This window comes from Pelophylax lessonae (genome assembly GCF_965119305.1).
Source record: "Pelophylax lessonae genome assembly, chromosome: 12".
Taxonomy (NCBI): Eukaryota; Metazoa; Chordata; class Amphibia; order Anura; family Ranidae; genus Pelophylax; species Pelophylax lessonae.
The window spans coordinates 65,217,228-65,236,841 of record NC_138779.1 but is presented as its reverse complement, the minus strand read 5'-3'; the positions used below and the strand labels follow the sequence as shown (position 1 = coordinate 65,236,841).

Sequence of the window (19,614 nt, the reverse complement as noted above, 5' to 3'; positions counted from 1 at the left end):
TAAGTTACGGCTTTTTGCAAGAGTAGTGGAAGAATATTTGTATTTTTTCGCCCTTAAAGTGAATGACTGATGTGTTTTGGCAAAATCATTTCTTTACTGTCACTAGCTGGTAGTGTAGAGCCCAGTGAGCAATGGGCACTGTCTATACGACAGTCTATATCAGGCCTATTTGGGCCTACAGTAGTGAATAAGCCCATCAGCTATGACTAAATCTTCTTGTTCCTCAATGATTCTGGGTTCCCTCTAATGTGGAGATTTTGGTGCAGCTGCCTGTTCTCTAGATTTTTCTGCTGAAGGTGGAAACATTTTCTTCCTCTAATACATAAACATTGCACTAGTTCATCAAACTTAATTTCCAGCTGATCCATGCACTCCCCACTCAATGCTGTTTCTCCCCTCCTGAGAAAGTTTACCCACAACTGTTGTTATTCTGTGTGTGATGTTTTTCAGTTAAAAGCCTGTTACCCAGGACAGTGGCAGTCAAGTATGGTGCTGATTAGGAGGCTGCTGCTTTCTTGGGGTTGAGGCTGATGGTTTCTGCCTCCCTATTTTCCCCATATGAAGGGCCAAAGGATCAAAGGAGCAGACCAGTGGTGAAATTCTGGGATTACACAGCCACCATAGTCAGATGCTGCACATGCACCCCATAATGCTTAGGTTACCCGACCAATGCCTCCCAGTGCTTCAAAAAGTCATGAAAACTGCTCACAAAAGGGTTAAAGAGTATGGGCACCATGGAATAAAAATAGGCAAATGATTAGTCATTAGTATGGCCTGTGGTCTCTCTGCAGCTGATCTTTTTTTATTACTGACCAGGCAAACTAAATAGAGTGTTTGCTGTGTTCTCTCCATTTGCAAGGCTAATAGGCTAATAGGCAAGACATTTCCAAAAAAGGGCACAGGGAAATGGATACTGGCAAAAAGAAAGTAAACATACCTTTCGATGGTGGAGAGCTCTTTTAATAAGGTCTAAAGGGAAACATTAAGAATACAAAATTCCTTTAACCACTTGCCGACCGCCCGCCGCAGATATACTGCGGCAGGCTGGGCTAGGCTGCGCGAACTGAAATATAGGTACATCAGTTCGCGGGAGCACTCCTGCCCCCATTTGGGAGCAGGGAAGTCGAGCCATGGGGCCGTCAGCCACGATTGCCGCCAGACAGACCGTTGTTCTCTCTGGAATGAACACAGCGCCTGTGATCCTCCTATTTAGGACCACTGTTCTCTGTGTTGATTCCTTAAGCCCCTCCCCATAAAGTTAGAAAACACCGCCTACGTTTACCCTTTGATCGCCCCTGGGTTAACCCCTTCCCTGCCAGTGTCATTATTACAGTAACAGTGCATATTTTTAGCACTGATTACTGTAGTAATGTCACTGGTCCCCCCAAAAATGTCAGTTAGGGGTCCAATCTGTCCGCCCCAGTGTCGCAGACCCACTAAAAAAATGAAGATCAACAGCATTACTAGTAAAATCAAACAATAAAATAAAATTCACATAAATCTTTCCCCTAGTTTGTAGACGCGATAACTTTTGCGCAAACCAATCAAAATACACTTATTGGGATTTTTTTACTAAAAATATGTAGCAGAATACAAATTTGCTTAAAATGATGAAAAGTTTGATTTTTAATTTTTTTTTTTAATTGGGAATGTTATACAGTAGGATGTGAAAAATATTGTTTTTTTTTTTTTTTTTTCAGAATTGTCGCGCTTTTTTGTTTATAGCCCAAAAAATAAAAATCACACAGGTGATTAAATACCACCAAAAGAAAGCTCTATGTGTGGGGAAAAAAATACATCAATTTTATTTAGATACAGCGTCGCACGACCGTGCAATTGTCCCTTAAATTAATTCAATGCCAAATCGCAAAAAAAAAAAATGGCCATGTCATTAACGGGGCAAAACCTTCTGGGGCTGAAGTGGTTAAATAACATGGTTGGGGGATGCTTTGAGCCTGCTTGAGAAGCAGAGCCTCTGTAGATTCTTATAAAGCAAAAGTGACATTTAGAGAGAAAAATTGCCACTAAATGACGTTTCTCTGCAGCCTATCATGTAAATCAAATAGGGTTTGGATCCTAGCAATCAAGGATTTTGCACAGGCCACTTACATACTAGCAGCCACATTATTATTATTGTTGTAATTGTGTCTTGATTCCTTTCGTTATTGGGATTTTTAGCATTGTGTTGTATTTGTTGAATGTAAATGTATTTTAATAATGTCCCTTTGGAATTAATAAAGAATTCAGAAACGAAACCAGAATTGTGATGTACCAAACCCTTATCCTTGATAGCTGGGCAGTGGATGGGAGTGGGTGGGATGACGTATTTGATGAAAGCAGTCCTACTGGTGTCCTGTGAGTCTGTGATCTTGTCATTTCTTAACCAATGTTTCCTTAAAAGTGGACATGTCCATGATATTGAACATTTAATGTGTAAGGGTCAAATCAAACTATTGTACTGTGGTAACTGTAATGCTCATTATGTGTGGTGGTACGCTGGAGCGCTGACCATTTTTAATGGCACCTCAATGCACTAGGATAATGCACCCGTGCTGTTGCACCCTACAACATATAGTAGTACGTTGCCATGCACCACTTTAAAAAGAAAGGGTCAGGTGTTTTCTGATGCAGTTACGTAGGTGTGTTGGCAGCACAAAAATAAAGAATGAGCTGCCTTAATTTAACATACGACCCAACATGCTTTAATGTGCGTGCATTACTGCGAAGGTGAGAATACGGCTTTTTCCCTCTACCCAAACAATCCATTTTTGCCATAAATTGACATAATTAAAATGAAGGCTTTTTGTGTTGTCAGTATTTTATTCTTTGTTAAATATGAAGCGAGCAAGGGATTCAGCTTGCTGGCATCTACCCAGAACTCAAATATCTGATGCTGTGTCTTTTGACTGGAAGAGAATGCTTACATGTACAATTAATGAAGTATTAAATTGCTACTATTATAGATCAATAGTAAGAGCCAGTTGTGGATTTCCAAATATTCTGGCATCACTGCAGGCGGGTGTAGGGATAAGCATAAAACACACTCTCTTATTTTTAATGTCATGCTTAATCAAAGACATAAATTAGGAACAGATACAATTCATTTCACAGGATACAGATAGGATTGACCTACTTTTTTGTTTCAGAGAAAACTGAATACTTTGAATACAGAAGTGTTTCCATGCTGCATTGGTGCCATAGGGAGGATCACTGAGGATATTGTTATAAGAAGTCATTTTGCTAGTTCACTGACCTTCTGGGATTCCTGTTTAATGATAGTGGTAAGTGATTTTATTTATGTCTATTATTCAGTACACTATATTACCAAAAGTATTGGCAAGCCTGCCTTTACACGCAGATGAACTTTAGTGGCATCCCAGTCTTAGTCCGTAGGGTTCAATATTGAGTTGGCTCACCCTTTGAAGCTATAACAGCTTAAACTTTTCTAGGAAGGCTGTCCACAAGGTTTAGGAGTGTGTCTAAGGGAATGTTTGACCATTCTTCTAGAAGCACATTTGTGAGGTCAAACGCTGATGTCTAAAGAAGGCCAGGCTCGCAGTCGGCACTCTAATTCATCCCGAAGGTATTCTATCAGGTTGAGGTCCGGACTCTGTGGCCAGTCAAGTTTCTCCACTCCAAAATGGGCCATCTGTGTCTTTATGGACCTTGTTTGTGCACTGGAGTTCAGTCATATTGGAACTGCAAGGGGTTATCCCCAAACTGTTCCCACAAATTTGGGAGCATGAAATTATTCAAATAGTCTTGGTTTGGTATGCTGATGCCTTAAGAGGTCCCTTCAATGGAACTAAGGGGCCAAGTCCAACCCCTGAAAAACAGCCCCACACAAAAATCCCCTCACCACCAAATGATTTGGACCAGTGCACAAAGCAAGGTCCATAAAGACATGGAGGGATTATTTAAAAATGTAATTTAATGTTAGTGAGGGAGATTGAGAAACCAGGGAATGTACAATATAAGCAGATTCAACTTCAGCTTTAAAGTGTATCTGTAGACAAAGCTAAAACATTTTTTTTTGTTTCATAAATTTTCTATTGAATTCAATGAAACATACAAATAATATATTTTACATTTTGACATTAATACAACATGAAGTAACCAATAGTCATTTGAGACATGGGTTATTAGAGCAATATAAAAGGAAAAATGAACAAAATAACATTTTATTCATGTCGGTAACAGCATCATTAGGTGTTCTATAACCCAAAACGACCATAGTATATAATTATATAATTCACAAATTAATGACAATACAAATTTATGATCTGTGACAATTTTTAGGAAGATTTAATGAGAGAGAGAGAGAGAGAATCACACAATGGATGTACCTGCAGGATGAAACATGCAGGGAGGGATTCAGTGAGCTACGAAACAATAACTTTTATTTCATGGTATTCTTTTATTTGAAAATTTGGGACTTTTTTCGTTTAAAATGACAGCAAAAACACAATTTTATTTATCTTAGATTTGGATTTTTAGTGTTTAAAAAAGTGGTATATTTATGCTTTTATGTGGCTTGATCCGCTGGGTGTTGCATTCAGGCAGCCAATGTAAGTGTATGGGGAAGCTGCACTGACACAGCTGCTCATCCAAATTTGACACCCAGGCCAGTAAGCATCTCCCAACACAATTTGTCTGCATTCAAGGCCACTCATTTGCACCCTCATGCCCGTCATATTGGGAGGAAAAGCATTGGCTGCTTCCACCTAAAAACTTGCATGGACTGCCTGCACACAACAACTGGGGGTGCAAGCATAACTATACAGTCCGTTCACAGACTACAGATCCCAGCGCCATGTAAATGATGCATTAGTCTTCCCCACTCTAGTGAGAAAAAAAATGTGCCTAGAGATATTCTTTAAAGGTTAATTCACCTTTTCAAAAAAAAAAAAAAACTGACTATGCAGGTAATGGGTGTCTGTAGATAAAAAAACAAACTGTGCTGCTGTAACTAAAGTTAGATAATGACCTTGCTATAGGTGTAGTCCATTTACATTCCTCCTGAAGCATGGCCAAAAAACTCCCACAGATGGGACCATCCCATCCTGCCTTGTTGCTAGAACATTGCTTAGACACTCCCAGCAGTTACGGCTCAATCCCACCCTCACAGGAGTGAGTTCTTAAACCCCATGGTCCACTATCACGCTGAGCTCAGAGCTACTGGGGGCAGGGAAGAGAGAGCACATGTAAGGGGGTATAAATTAGCTGGGTGTGTCTTAGCAATGTCCTAGCAACAAAGGAGGATGGGATGATGCCCTCTCTGGAGTTTTTCGGCCAGGTTTCAGGAAGTACGCAAATGGCCTACTCCTATAACAAGGACATTATTTAACTTCGATCAAAGCTGCACAGTTTGTTGCTGCATAGGCAGTTTTTTTGGTAAGGGTAAACTGACCCTTTAAGTCAGGCATGTCCAACCTGCGTCCCAGGGGCCACATGCGGTCTGGAACTGCAGGCAATGCGGCCCACTGCCCCCTGACAATTTTTATTTTTTTTGCTGGGGAGGAAGGAAGTCGAGTTGGGGGCACAGCCACAGCGGCTTCCAACTAACTGTAGACAGAGGCTGACTCGGAGGGGATCATCCACTAGTTGTGTTAAATTAGTGCTGGTGGGGGGCGCAGCAGCGCGGGAAGGGCGCGGCGGCATTTTATTACTTACAGTATATACCTTAACTATAGTATATATTTTATATGCGGCCCGAGAAAATTTCTCTACACTCAATGTGGCCCAAAGAAGCCAAAAGGTTGGACACCTATGCTTTAAGTGAAATGTGCAAATCTCCTGACTTTACTGATAAAGGAACCAGCACCCTAAGAAAAAAAATATCAAAACCGAAGCTGACAAAGCTATTGCTGAGAATGTAAAGACTGGGGAATAACTGGAAATATGCCGTGTTATCTTCTAGCAGGTACACTTATCCAGTGTTACCAAACGTTATTTATTAGTGAGACATGGCTATTGTAAAAATGATTTTCTTAGTAGAGAGAACAAAAATAACCAAGGGAGATCTACTCTGAAAAACTATTTGCTTTTGTTCTTAGAATCGTTACCTTCTGTCTCCCTTCCATTTGTCTAGTGTACAATATGTGCCAAAGAAGGACGTGAACCTCTCTTGGTACCTAAAACATTCATGAAGGTCCCAGACATTTCATTGTTTTCAGAGCATTCGTTTGCACTGATCCTCCAATGTATTTCTCTAAATCCTCTTTCCAGTCTACTGTGAAGTAGAATGTACTTTAATTATGTCCCATGGATATTGAAAATGATGAAATTTGAAAACAGAAACGATGAACTGATTAAATAATGTCAAACAAAATGAAAATGCATATTGTTCTTGTCTTCGGTTTGTGTGCATAGTACTATTTTACTTAGTTTTGGAAACTTATTTAAGCATGGAGTTATATCATTGGGTACATTTAAAGAACTAATCAATTCAAAATGATGTTTCAATTTTTGGAGCATTGGTCCTGCAGACTGTTTTACCAGAAGAGTTTATGAAAGCTTTCCTGAGATGACATTTTTGACACATTGACAGCACCATGTTAAACTATGGATTTGAAATGAGATTTTCCATTTCAAAATGATAAGATGATGGAAGATGTCACGTTTTCCTTGACAATTTTTAAACCATGGTGCAAAAGTACTTATAAAAACTGTTTATATAACTGTGGTAATTGTTATGCAGATATATTGGCAACGTCATGATGTAAAAGAGCTACATTACAAAATGTATGTCTGCCATGTTAATCAGATCAAGGTATGGTAATTTGCTTCTAATATTGGTGATAACACTTTTCTATGTTATTCCATAGGATGAATGCAGCTCTGCTAGTGGAGAGCAACACAAGGACATTTTAATTGCAATTCTTGGTCTTATGTTTAACTTGTCCTTGGAAGTGAACATTGCAATAAAGGTGAGATAGGACGGCTTCTCTGAAAAAAACTATCCAGGTTATTTAACCACTTCTGGACCGGAAGATTTTCCCCCTTAATGACCAGGCCATATTTTGCATTTCGGCACTGCGTTACTTTAACGGAAAATTGCGCGGTTGTGCGACACTGTACCCAAATAAAATTGATGTCCTTTTTTTTTGCCCACAAATAGAGCTTTCTTTGATCACCTGTGCGATTTTTATTTTTTGCACTATAAACAAAAAAAATAGGGACAATTCTGAAAAAAAAAACAATAATTTTCACTTTCTGCTATATAACATTCCCAAAAAAATTTAAAAATCAAATTTTGTTTAACATTTTAGGCAAATTTGTTTTCTGATACATATTTTTGGTAAAAAAAATCACAATAAGCGCATTTTGATTGGTTTGCGCAAAAGTTATCGCGTCTACTAACTACGGGAAAGATTTATGTCATTTTTATTGTTTTTTTTTTTTTACTAGTAATGGCGGCGATCTGCAATTTTTAGCGGGACTGCGACATTGTGGCCGACAGATCAGACGCCTTACTGACATTTTTGACACTTTTGGGGGGGACCAGTGACAATACTACAGTTATCAGTGCTAAAAATATGCACTGTTACTGTAATAATGACACTGGCAGGGAAGGGGTTAACACTGTGGGTTATCAAGGGGTTAAAAGTAAGTCTAGGGGAGTGTTTCTAACTGTGGGGGGGATGGGCTTGGGAAAGGATTACAGAGACCTCTGATGCTATATAGAAGGATCACAGGAGTTCTGTGATCATTCCAGAGAGAAGAACGGTCAGCTGTGTTTACAACAGCCTACCGTTCTTCTCTCTCAGCGGGGAGCGATCGCGGCTGCCAGGTGGCAATCGGAGCCCCTGCTGCCGAGTGGGGGCAGGAGCACGCCACCAGTGGCTGCAGGCGTGCGACCAACATAGCCCTAGGTCGGTTCACGCAGGAGGGCCAGCCTGCCGCAGTATATATACGGCGGGCGGTCCAGAACCAGTTAATGCTGCTTGATCATGACAGTCTTGGTAGGGAATATAGTATCAGGATGCATTAGAGGTTGATTTGTCTGAATGGTCTGCCATTTGGTTGTAAAATCAAGGTATTAGGGTTTGCTGCAAGTTTTAGAGGAGCCCCAAGGTCAACAGAATAAAAAATAAAAACCCTTTGGGCAACCAGAGAATAGCTGAATGACTCAATTATCCCAAAAGTCTATTATGAGAATATTCCGTTAGTATCTGTCCATTTAAGGATGGCTGCAGCTCTCCTTGCTTTGTGCACTGGTCCAAATGATTTGGCGGAGGGGGACTATGGTGTAGGTTAATTTTCAGGGGTCAGGCTTGGCCCCTTAGTTCCAGTGAAGGGAACTCTTAAGGCATCGTTATACCAAGACATTTTTGACAATTTCATGCTCCCAACTTTGTGGGAACAGTTTTGGAATGTCCCCTTCCTGTTCCAACATGACTGCACACCAGTGCACAAAGCAAGGTCCAAAAAAAAAAGAAATGGATGATCGAGTTTGGGTTGGAGGACCTTGACTGGCCTGTCCTAACCTGAACCCGATAGAACACTGAACTAAGGGACCATGCCTGAGTCCTAAAAAACAACCACACACCATAATCCCCCCTCCACCAAATGATTTGGACCAGTGCACAAAGCAAGGTTCATAAAGACATGTATGAGCAAGTTTGGGGTGAAGGAACTTGACTGGCTTGCACAGAGTTCTGACCTCAATCTGATAAAACACCTTTGGGATGAATTAGAGTGCAGACTGTGAGCCAGGCCTTCTCATCCAATATCAGTGCCTGACCTCACAAATAAACTTCCGGAAGAATGGTCAAACATTCTGATAGACACACTCCTAAATCTTGTGGGCAGATTTACCAGAAGAGTTAAAGCTGTTATAGCTGCAAAGAGTGGGTCAATTCAATATTAACCCTACTTGCTAAGACTGGGATGCCATTTAAGTTGATGTGCGTGTAAAGGCAGGTGTCCCAAAACTTTTGACAATATAGGGAGCCTCAAGTGCAGCCCCCCAATATCCCCAAAGAGCCATACATGATATTCAGTGAATGCAATGCTGCAGAAAGCTGGCAGAGGCTGAAGGCATGCTACAGGAGATACAATTTAACCCAGTAAAATGTACCCCCTAGTACACTGAAGATGACATTGACCAAATGTGTCAATGGCCATATTTGGTTGATGCTGTCACCAGTGCCGGGGCAAGGTCATCCAGCACCCTGGGCAAAACGGCAAACTGCTCCCCCCATTTATGAAGTGCAAGTGTAGGGGATCCTATGCCCAGCAGTCACCCACTTGTCAAAATCACTGCTGCTGCCACTACTTCTGTCTGCCTTGTAACAGAAGGTAGGTACCCCCATCCCTACATTAAACCATTGCGCCCAGGGCAAGTGACCCTCTCGCCCACACCTTGTCCTAACCCCTGCTGTCACCTCCATCCCCAGCTGTAAGTACCCTCAGGCTGTGTCTCCCCATGTGCCGTTGTTATTCATTTTTATTTTTTTTAGCGAGTTAGTGGGTGTGGGGCTTCATGAAGGAAAACGGATTTATGGTGAGGGACATACTGTAGTTTTGGGGGATTTTTATTTCTTTAATAAAGGATTTGTCAAACATTTGAGTGTCTTTATTTCTATGTTACACTTTTTTTTTGTGAATGAGGAGGGGTACTATGTACTCCATACTCATTCACTTAGGGGGTAATATCAGAGGGCCTCCTAATAAATAATGGGGTATCCAGATTCCAATAAGACCCCGGTCCGCAGACCCCAAAATGTCCTTTGCAATCCAAGAGATCAAAAACTGTGGATAAATCCACTCACACATGAAGATCCACCCCCATCAGCCTCTTCATAGTTGGGGGACATGTGATCGCCTTATATTGGAAGTCTTCTGGTCAGACTTCTGGTTCATCTGTCTGTTCAGGCTTGTTGGTCTAATTATTACTATAATTACTATACAAGTCAGAAGGGGATGCAGACATGCGTGCTGCAAAATCCGAAAGTACACCACATGCTCGGCCTTGCCGTCTCTACTCTCAGGACACCTAGTGTAAGCAGGTCAGCAAGAGTATAAAGGATCAGGTCACCTTTTGAGAAAAAATATTAAATGCACATATTTTTGCAGGACAACAATTGTGTAATTATTATTTTTGTCCAGCAGGAGCCTGCAAAGCATTGCACTCATGATCAGGGGTGCAATGGCAGAGAAGTCAGGCTCTTTACAAGCTGCAGTGCTTGTGAATGAACTACTAGAGTGCTCATGAGTGCCATCACAGTTCATTGAGAACTACAAATCATAAGCTGCAATGGATGATAGTACTTGTAGTTCTCTCATTCACAGATCGCTGTGAATGAACGACCCGCACTATTTTCAGTATGTGACAGCGGGTGTGGGGAGAAGATCCCCCTCTTACTGTTCCACGTTACACACTCAAATTATGGGTGTAACATTTATCTTGTTCTAAAAGCTGAACTTATACTTTAAGTTGAAAATCCTAATAATGGCAACACACAAAATAAACTAAAATATTTATTTTTCTTCATTTGTGTTTTTTAAGCAACTAATTCCTTTTTGTACATTGCTGTAAAGACTGAATGATTCTCATTGCCATTTAATATTTATGTAATTAATTCTTTTAATTTATTAAAATATTTAATTTTCTTTTAAATTTATTTCTAAACATGTTTGTTATGGAAAGGATTCTGTCATGGTCACTGAATCAAAGAAATAGTCAAAACTTTCTGAACATACCTATACAATTTGAAATGTATTTGAAACTCTTTGGCTTTCAGTGGAAAGTTCTTGTATTGTCAATTTACACAAATGGCCCTTCCTTCTTTGTGCTGTTTTTCTATTGACATAAATGTTCTTTTTTTTTTCTTTTTAGGAGCGAGGAATTTTTATAAGCACACAATGTTTATCTCTACTTTGCAGTAAAGATGGGATGATTCTCACTGTAAGTTATTATGCCATATTCATGTCTCTCAGGTCACTGAAACAAAGTAAGGGCCCGTTCACACTGGTACGACATGCGCTCTGACTTTAAAAGGACATGTCGCATGACATGTAAAAATCAATGATTCCCTATGAGAGCCATCTTAACTGGTCTGACTTGTGTCGGTCCAACTTTGGAAAAGGATCCTGCACTATTCAGCATTTTAAGTGATCTTACTTGTGACATGTGACTTGTGATCAGAGGCAATGTTAGCAATGCAAAATGAATTGAAACAAAACAATAGCGTAGCAGCCCCTTAGGTCTGGTATGGATTTTGAGGGGAAACCCTATGCCAAAATCTTTTTAAAAAAGGGCTTGAGGTCCCCCTAAAATACATACCAGACCCTTATGCAAGCATGCAGCCCGGCAGGCCAGGAAAGGGAGGACAGGTGAACACCATCCCCGAACCATACCAGGTCACATGCCCTCAACAATGGGGGGTGCTTTGGGTCAGGGTAGGGGGCTCTTCCGCCCACCCCAAAGCACCTTGTCCCCATGTTGATGAGGACAAGGATATCTTCCCCACAACCTTGGGCTGTAGTTGTGGGGGTCTGCATGCAGGGAACGGGAGCAAGGGAGCCCCAGTGCCCGCCCCCCCATGTTAATGAGTACCCCTACACATTCACCAAAAAAAAAAAACTGTGTAGTGTAACAAAAACATGAGGCAGTTTTTCACACCTTTTATGCCAAAATAATAATGTCCCCGATGTAGATCCTACGTCAATCATGATGGCCGCCACTGCCGCTGACCTGATTTAAAAAAATGCTCTTCCCCCACGAATGCTCCCGCCATTCTGGCAGCTCTGGTGTCTGACAATTCTTATATAGCTATGGGGCGTGGCCATGCGGTTACATCATCTGGAGACACCTCCCCCTTCTGACATCACAGACCCATCATGCCCGAGGAAGTGACGTCACAATGGTTGGGGTCTCTGGGTAAAGTCACTACATGGTCACTCCCCATAGCTAGTTAAGAACTGTTAGGCACTGGAGCTGCCAGAACGGTGGCAGCATTAGTCGGGGAAGGAGTGTTTTTGTTTTTTTTTTGTTTTTTTTTTATCGTGTTGGTGGCGGCAAAGGCCATTATGATTGATGCTGGATCTACATCAGGTGACATTATTAATTTTTAATAAAGGAATTTTCAAAAACTGCCTCATGTTTTTTGTTACACTACACTGTTGTTTTTTTTTTGGGGTGAATGGGTAGGGGTACTCATTCACATGGGGGGAGGATCTGGGGGCCCCTTTATCAAAGGGTGTTTCCAGATTCCGATAAGCCCCCTGCCTGAAAATCCCCCACAACCACAGCCCAAGGATGTGGGGAAAAGACCCTTGTCCCCAATATCCTCCATGTTGAGGGCACGTGGCCTTGCTTGCCCCCCTTTCCTAGCCTGCCGAGCTGCATGCTCAGATAAGGGTCTGGTATGAATTTGGGTGGGATCCTCACGCTGTTTATTTTTTGTAAATTTGGCATGGAAATCCAAAACAGACAAAAGTCGCACTCATCTCAAAGTCAGATCCTGTTCATTAAAGTAGCATGAAAGTCGGATCGATGTTGGACCGAAGTCTCAGGGCAAAGTTAGACCAGAAGTGTCGCGCCTTTTGTGTCAGAGGAGTGTCAATCTAGCCTTCTAGTCAAAAATATTGACTGTTCTGAACACACTTTTAAAAGGGTGTTTTTCTAAGCCCATATTCACACCTATGTTTTAGTCCAAGAGCTTTGACAGTTCCTGTGAAAACCCCAGGATTAGCTGTTGAAGACAGCCCCATTGAAAGCAATGAAAGGCTGCAGGCTCCCACAGCTAATTGTGGCTGCTTTCATGTAGGAGCTATGTGGAAATTGCCTGCAAGTGATTGGCCCCAGATGTAGACAGTATTTGTCCAGGGCTGATCACTCACACAAGTAATCACTGCATAGGGATTTCATGCAAGCGGCCACAAATAGCTGTGGTTGCTGGCAGCCTCCCATTGCTTTCAGTAGGGCTGCCTCTCACAGCTAATTGCTGGGAACCCTCACTGAGGTTCTCATAGGTACATGATGTTGGGCCAAAATGCATGTGTGAATGCAGTTTAAAAGGTATTCTTTGTTGCATTATTCTTAAAGTATTAGGAAGGGCTGGGAGCCAAGACTTGAATCGACCCTCAGCAAGAGCGACTACCACTCAAGCTATAAAAGCCAGTGAGGTTGCATGCCAGTAGCAATCTGTCTGTGTCCCTTCCCTAGTCCTTTCAGCCTTCCTATGTGCCCCTAATTAAATGATTCGTTGAAACCTGGTGTAAACCCCTTTTATGGTTCCAGATCCATTTATTTTACTGTGAGAGCAGGCAAGGAGAGTAGCATCCAACTCCCCCAAACCCAATAATTCATGCACCCCACACAGGCCATGAACATGACAGCTCCAGGGATGAACTGTTTTGTGAGTGTTCAAATTCTTGCAGGTGGAGCACTTAGCGGCTCTGTGTACAGACAGGAGTAGGACAACATTCTGCCTCTGCTCAGTGCTCTGCATGTGAAAAGCTGCTGACATGCCCCCTCCCAGCTCAAGTGGCAGCAGCTTAGTTTATAAAAGGGAGTAGGGTGAGACTCTCCTTTCCTTAGGTAGCAATTGGTACAGTATTCAAGCTGGGAGGGGGTGTGTAAGCAGGAAGGGGAGTGTCAGCATCAATCTGACTTTGGGAAATAGAGGCACACCATGCATACATGTGGCATTTTGAACCTCCTAGCAGCAATTCGGGGACACAAACTGACCAAGCCAACATGGATCTGTTTCAGTGGTTGCCATGGTCAGTTTAAAAAAGGAACCAAGGGGAACCTGGATGGCTAAGTATTTAGTAGCTACATACCATACTGAAACATTACAGGTTGTATTTATTCAGTGCAGTGCCAACCACCACATTGCAATCACTCCTATAATGTGGGAAGTAAGCATACAAAGATTGCTAACTGGATTGCTAACTGTGAGTTTTTCGACCAAGCCTCTGGGGGTCCCAAATGTTTTACAGGTTGGACAATAACATTAAAGAATATTTCTCTTTTGTTCATCAATGGACACAGCGCTCCATAAGTCATAACTACTGGGTTATATTGCCTCATTCTCAGCTTGGTAAATAACCCCCTGTCTACTCTAGGTAATCAATTTTAATCTGTCTAGTCAGGAGTAAGGACCTAGGCTCCCAGCTGGGATTTCTGATTCTAGCAATTTTTTTTCTCCTTCCTTACATCTTTTTTGTTGGGTGACTGGCTGGATAATCTAGATCCAGTGGTCCCCCCAGTTCAGCCAGTGAGGATGTGCAGACCAGAGCTACGTGCTCACAGAAGCTGGCCCGCGAGTTAAACGTCTCACAGGGTTCGCAAACCACTGGGCTTGGATCTAAGTCACAGAGGTCCCTTGGCCGACAGCTCCCCTACTTCGGTGGTGAGGATTCTGTCTGGAGTATTACCCGCACCATGGAAGGGTAAGTACAGTCCCCCCTCTCCCCTTTTGGCATTTTTTTTGGGGTGGACGTGGGTAACCTCCATGGACAGTCAGACCTGCCTGCATGTTCCCTCCTCCCATTCTTAAAACTCCCTTAGTGAGCTGGGCTTCCCCCACTCCCTTTACCCCCTGTCTGGACCTGGAGTCTGGTGGGGGTCCCAGGGCAGAGGATGCAGCGGAGACCCCTGGGGTCTCCCCTGCTATCCCCACTCTGTAAGGGTCCTGGGATAGTGTGTCCTGCCCTGGTAGTCTGTAGGGGTCCAAGTGTATGAGACCCCTAGGTGCATGCCCCACTGTTTGCAGTGTTGATATAGTGCAGGGGGGTCCCAGTGCAAAGAATAGTGCAAAGTGCACAGTGGAGTTTCCCCTAATATGTGTCCTACCTTCAGGAGTGGGTCCCCTTGCAGAGGGCGCAGCGTTACAGAGGGCAAAGGGAAGATCCTGGATGCATGCTGTAACTGATGGTGGCCATTTTCCCTTAGTCTGGCTGGTCTCCAGTTGGCGGCCATGTTTGTGTAGTCCGATGATATCACGGGGGCCATTTTCACTTAGTCTGGCTAGTCTCCAGTTGGTGGCCATGTTTGTGTAGCCCGATGATGTCACGGGGCCATTTTACCTTAGTCTGGCTGGTCTCCAGTTGGCGGCCATGTTTGTATAGCTCAATGATGTCACCGGGCCATTTTTCCTTAGTCTGGCTGGTCACCAGCTGGCAGCCATGTTTGTGTAGCCCAATGAGGTCATGGGGCCATTTTCCCTTAGTCCGGGAGACGCTGGAGATGACTGAAGCCTCGTGGGGATGCCAAGGCTCTTCCTCTTCCTCCTCAGTTTCCTCTTCCTGTGCCCTGGACATATAAACAGGGATGGGGCCCATGGTGATGCTGGGTCCAAAATCCTCCGATCGGTAGGGTGAGTCCTTGAGGGACCCTAGTATCTCTCTCTCTGCTGATGGGTACCCTGAGCCTTGGAGGATCTTTTAGTGGTGCCAAAAGATTGTTTTTGTACTGCAAGCTCTTCCATTCCTTATGGAGCCTCAGGGTCACATCTCCACCCACTGACCCCCTCATGGAGGTGGCAGGTCCCTCAGAACCCCAGCTTCCCATGGTTGCAGTGACGGTGGTCCTACAGTCCTTAGTGTCCCAGCTGGAAGTGGCGTGTGGGAAAGGCCCAGGAGGAAGTGTCTCCGCCTTTCCCTGCTCAGGCTGTCTCATCTGATTCTGAGCCTGATGCCACCGTGGATGTGGCCTGTCCAGGGGGGCTTAATATTACACCCCAGATCCATCCCATAGTGAAGATAATTCCTCCATGGTTGCAGCAGTGAATTAAAAAGCTCTAGTACATGCACTTATCACTGCAGTGCATGAGACTTTAAAAATGGAGGATGCAGCTGATGTAGCCATGGATGTGGCCGTGTCGTTTGGTACGCATACGTCACCTCACACTCTGAAGGTGTTTCCTTATGTGCCTTGACAGGTTTTCCTGTAAGGAATGGGAACAGCCAAAATTGCCCTTTGTGGTCCCCAAACGTTTTGCCCTTTTGAGGAGTCACTTGGGCCCATGGGCCCATGGGCTTAGCCAGATGTTTTATTCGGCCTAATCCTACTCCTGGAGGAGGCAATATAACCCAGTATATGGAGCGCTGTGCCAGTCGATGACCTCAGAGAAATAGATTTTACGGTAAGCACAAAAATCCAATTTTTACAAAGCTGCACAGTTTTTTATTATCTACTAGGTTCTTTTGACTGCATAGGCTATTTTCTAAAAAAAGGTGAACTTAACTTTTAAAGTGGAACCAAAACTAAATTCCCAAAACAGTAGCATTCAAGACATGCCTTGAGCTGATCACATGTACTGCACCCTGTCCCCTACAGATCTAAATAGAAGCTAAGATTGTGACATTTTTAGATGTAATGGATAAGGCCCCTTTCACACTTGTGACCAAAAAGTTGCGTGATTTTGCTGCAATTTTTTGCCGCAATTTTGACTGGACTTGAAGCAATGCCTGTGTAATCTTGAGGTCTATGGACCTCAAAACGCTTTAAAGTCAGTCCAAAGTAGTGCAAGGACTACTTTGAAGTCATTGTGACTCAAAGTCGCACAGATACGATTGGTACTCATTGGAAGTCATGAAGTACGCACAAGTGTTAAAGGGGACTAAAAAGCTTCAGTTCCACTTTATTTGTTTTTCTTAGGTCAGACTAGATCGGCAAATCTTTCATTATAGTCCAGAAAACAAACTGCTGCTTATGAAAGACAAAGAAACATGTTAAGTCATCAAAACAGCTAAATGCTATCCCAACAGCAAAGTATTATAAGAAGGCTGAGAGGCAATGTGTAACAATGACAAAATTGGTAATGTGTGGCCAATACCTTTTCTTGTGTTTAAATAAATTACTTACATTAAAACCCTTAAAGTGCACTTGTTTAAAAGGAGCACATCTAAGAATCAGTGATCTATATTAACTAGAGAGTAATGACAAAATTGTCAAAAGTACTTGTTATTGTCGGCAGAGATTATCTGACGGTTGGGAAATCTCTGCACCTTTATGATAAAGTACTTTTATGTGTTTTTTTTTTTTTATAAAATCTACATACAAATAAATAAATAAATGTTTTTTAATGTCTTTGTGCAGAGATCAGTGGGCATTCTTAGCAGGATTCTCCCGCAATGCACTGAAGCAGTGAGCCTTTTAGTACATCAAGGAATTGTAAAACAACTTCTCAAAATACTGAAGGTAAAAATACATTATAATATACTGTAAGTGAGAAGAAATAAAATACAGAGGTGATAACATCCTTCTAACTTTAAGTTATATATTGATGGACTATTTATTATATGCTTAATGAAATGACTTCAGGCTTGTTAGACATTGCAGTATATAAGTTGAGAAGGCCTGCAGGGTTTTATAGCATACTGTATGTAATAATATATGGAACAGATCATAATGAGGTACATTGTGCTAAGGGCGTCCTGATATGATTATGACAAGGTTGTCATTGCTTTTAATAGTGGATGGTGAAGGTATAATCAATTACATATTTTATTTTTTGATATATGGAATAATAAAGAATACAGTGGAAGCTCCCTAATTAATCCTCATTAAATAGTTATCTGTCCCATACATTATTTTATGTGTTAATATGAGCCAGAGGGTTGCCCCCCAGAATGGGGAGTGAGCACATGTCCATACTGGATTGCAATAAGGTAAAGTTTAACCAATATTGTTGTTGTATATGAGAGGATCTTATAACATACAGTGATATTGTACATAACTGGAAGCAATGTACTTTTATCAGATGTGAAAAAAAGCAGAAAGATAAAATGCATAATTACCGTATTTTCCGGCGTATAAGACGACTGGGTGTATAAGACGACCCCCCTATTACATAATCTACCGGTAATACTTATACTTAGGTTACCTTGGAGATATTATACTCGGCGTATAAGACGACCTCCCATTTTTGGGGGATTTTTTTGAGGTTCAAAAGTAGTCTTATATGCCAGAAAATACAGTAATTAATTCCAAAGACTGCAAAGAGTGAATTTTGAAACATTACAGGTACTTTTCTCTGAGATAAACTGTATTAACAAAATACATTTTGGAATACACTTTTCCTTTTTTTATACAGTATTGGGTTGATTTACTTAAACTGGAGATTGAAAAATCTGATGCAGCTCTGCATAGAATCTAATCCGCTTCCAGTTTTTTTTTTTTTTATCAAAGCTTAAAGTGGTTTTAAAGGCATGAAGTTTCTTTACCTTTATGTAATCTCTGCATGAAGGTAAAAAAAAAAAAAAAAAGCCTCCCCACCCCCTAATACTTACCTGAGCCCACATTGATCCAGCGATGTGCACGAGAGCCTCTGCTCTCCTGGAACTCTCACTCCTCATTGGCTGAGGCAGCTGTCAATCACAGCCAGTGAGCCAAGGAGGATCGAGTTAGGGTGGGGCCAAGCTGCTTACTCTGGTGGCATTTGGCAGGAATGGGTGGCATTAGGCAGAAGAGGAGGATCCGGGCTGCTATGTGTAAAACCTCTGCACACAGTAGGTGAGTATGATATGTTTGTTATTAAAAAACACATTAAAAAACCAAGCCTTTATATCACTTTAATTGAATAAGCTAAAGTTAGAAGCTGATTGGCTACCATTGACAGCTGGACCAGGTTTTGCACTGTCCAGTTTTAGTTTTAGTAAATCAATCCCTATGTGTCTTATTGCATATAATGCTATATAGATACACAAGTGCATGAAATCTTCTACATTGTTTCAAACAGAGAGTGTGGTAACCTCTGAACCTAGACCTGACACACTGGAGTTAGAGTCTATCACAGTAGCCCATTTTAGTTTAGGGATCAGATTTCCAGAAGGCCACAGCTCTTCTGTGTCCCATCCGCTACAATCTTGGCAAACAGACGTCACCAGGGTTTTCAAAAGACATAGCCATACTCTTGAGTGGGGTTGAGATCAAAGTTCTTGTGTTTGGATTGAACTTGGCTGTATGGTTGTTGATCTTAGTACCAATACCTTAGTGACTAGTGACATCACCCGACCCTAATCATTTACTAGCTGGGACTCTTCATCATAAAAAAACCAAGAGGCAGGGTTAGGGTGACATCCCTGACAAAAAAGGCCATATTCAGATATCGACACTGACCAATTTTGACTGTGGCCATGTTTGGTCAATTAAATCACCTGTGAGATCCCACCTATTGTGTTAAACATTCATTGTTAGTTTGCCTTTTAATAATTTGTCTCTTCCTCATTCCGTAGCTAGGAGTTACTTTGCATAGCTAGTCCCACCCTCTTTTCAGTGTGCTTTTAGTTTCTGTTCTGAGCACATGTAATTGTTGGAGCTAGATATTTTTAGAAGTCTATCTGTGAAGATCTGTGCAAGTTTTTAATTAAAGCTTTCTACAATCTGTAAGATGTCATTTAGTTTGAGTGACTGTCTGCTAATTCTACTGAGAATGTAATTTACAGCTATCTTGCCACAACGGTCCCAGTTATGGAGAGCACACTTTTAGTGCTTAGATTGGGGAGGCAGAACACTACTCTTTTCTTTAGCAGTGCGGCTCAGAGAAATGTCCCGTCAGCCACAGGATCAGATGTGTCCATCGGTCAAAAGGATTTTTTTTGTGTCAGGCATCGTTCATTGTGATTGATGTGGATCTGCATTGATGGATGATGTGA

The 19,614-nt window shown here is 42.0% G+C and overlaps 1 protein-coding gene across 1 annotated transcript in view; it reads left to right on the top strand.

The window, feature by feature from the left end:
* TTC12 (tetratricopeptide repeat domain 12) overlaps nt 1–19,614 on the top strand; it is a gene marked incomplete at its 5' end in the record, with an annotated part of 180,982 nt that overhangs the window by 144,234 nt on the left and 17,134 nt on the right. Inside the window, 4 exons of the mRNA XM_082273683.1 lie at nt 3,147–3,281; nt 6,828–6,929; nt 10,844–10,912; nt 17,057–17,158. Of these exons, the coding sequence (XP_082129809.1) occupies nt 3,147–3,281; nt 6,828–6,929; nt 10,844–10,912; nt 17,057–17,158 (408 nt within the window). The remainder of the gene's footprint in view (nt 1–3,146; nt 3,282–6,827; nt 6,930–10,843; nt 10,913–17,056; nt 17,159–19,614) is intronic.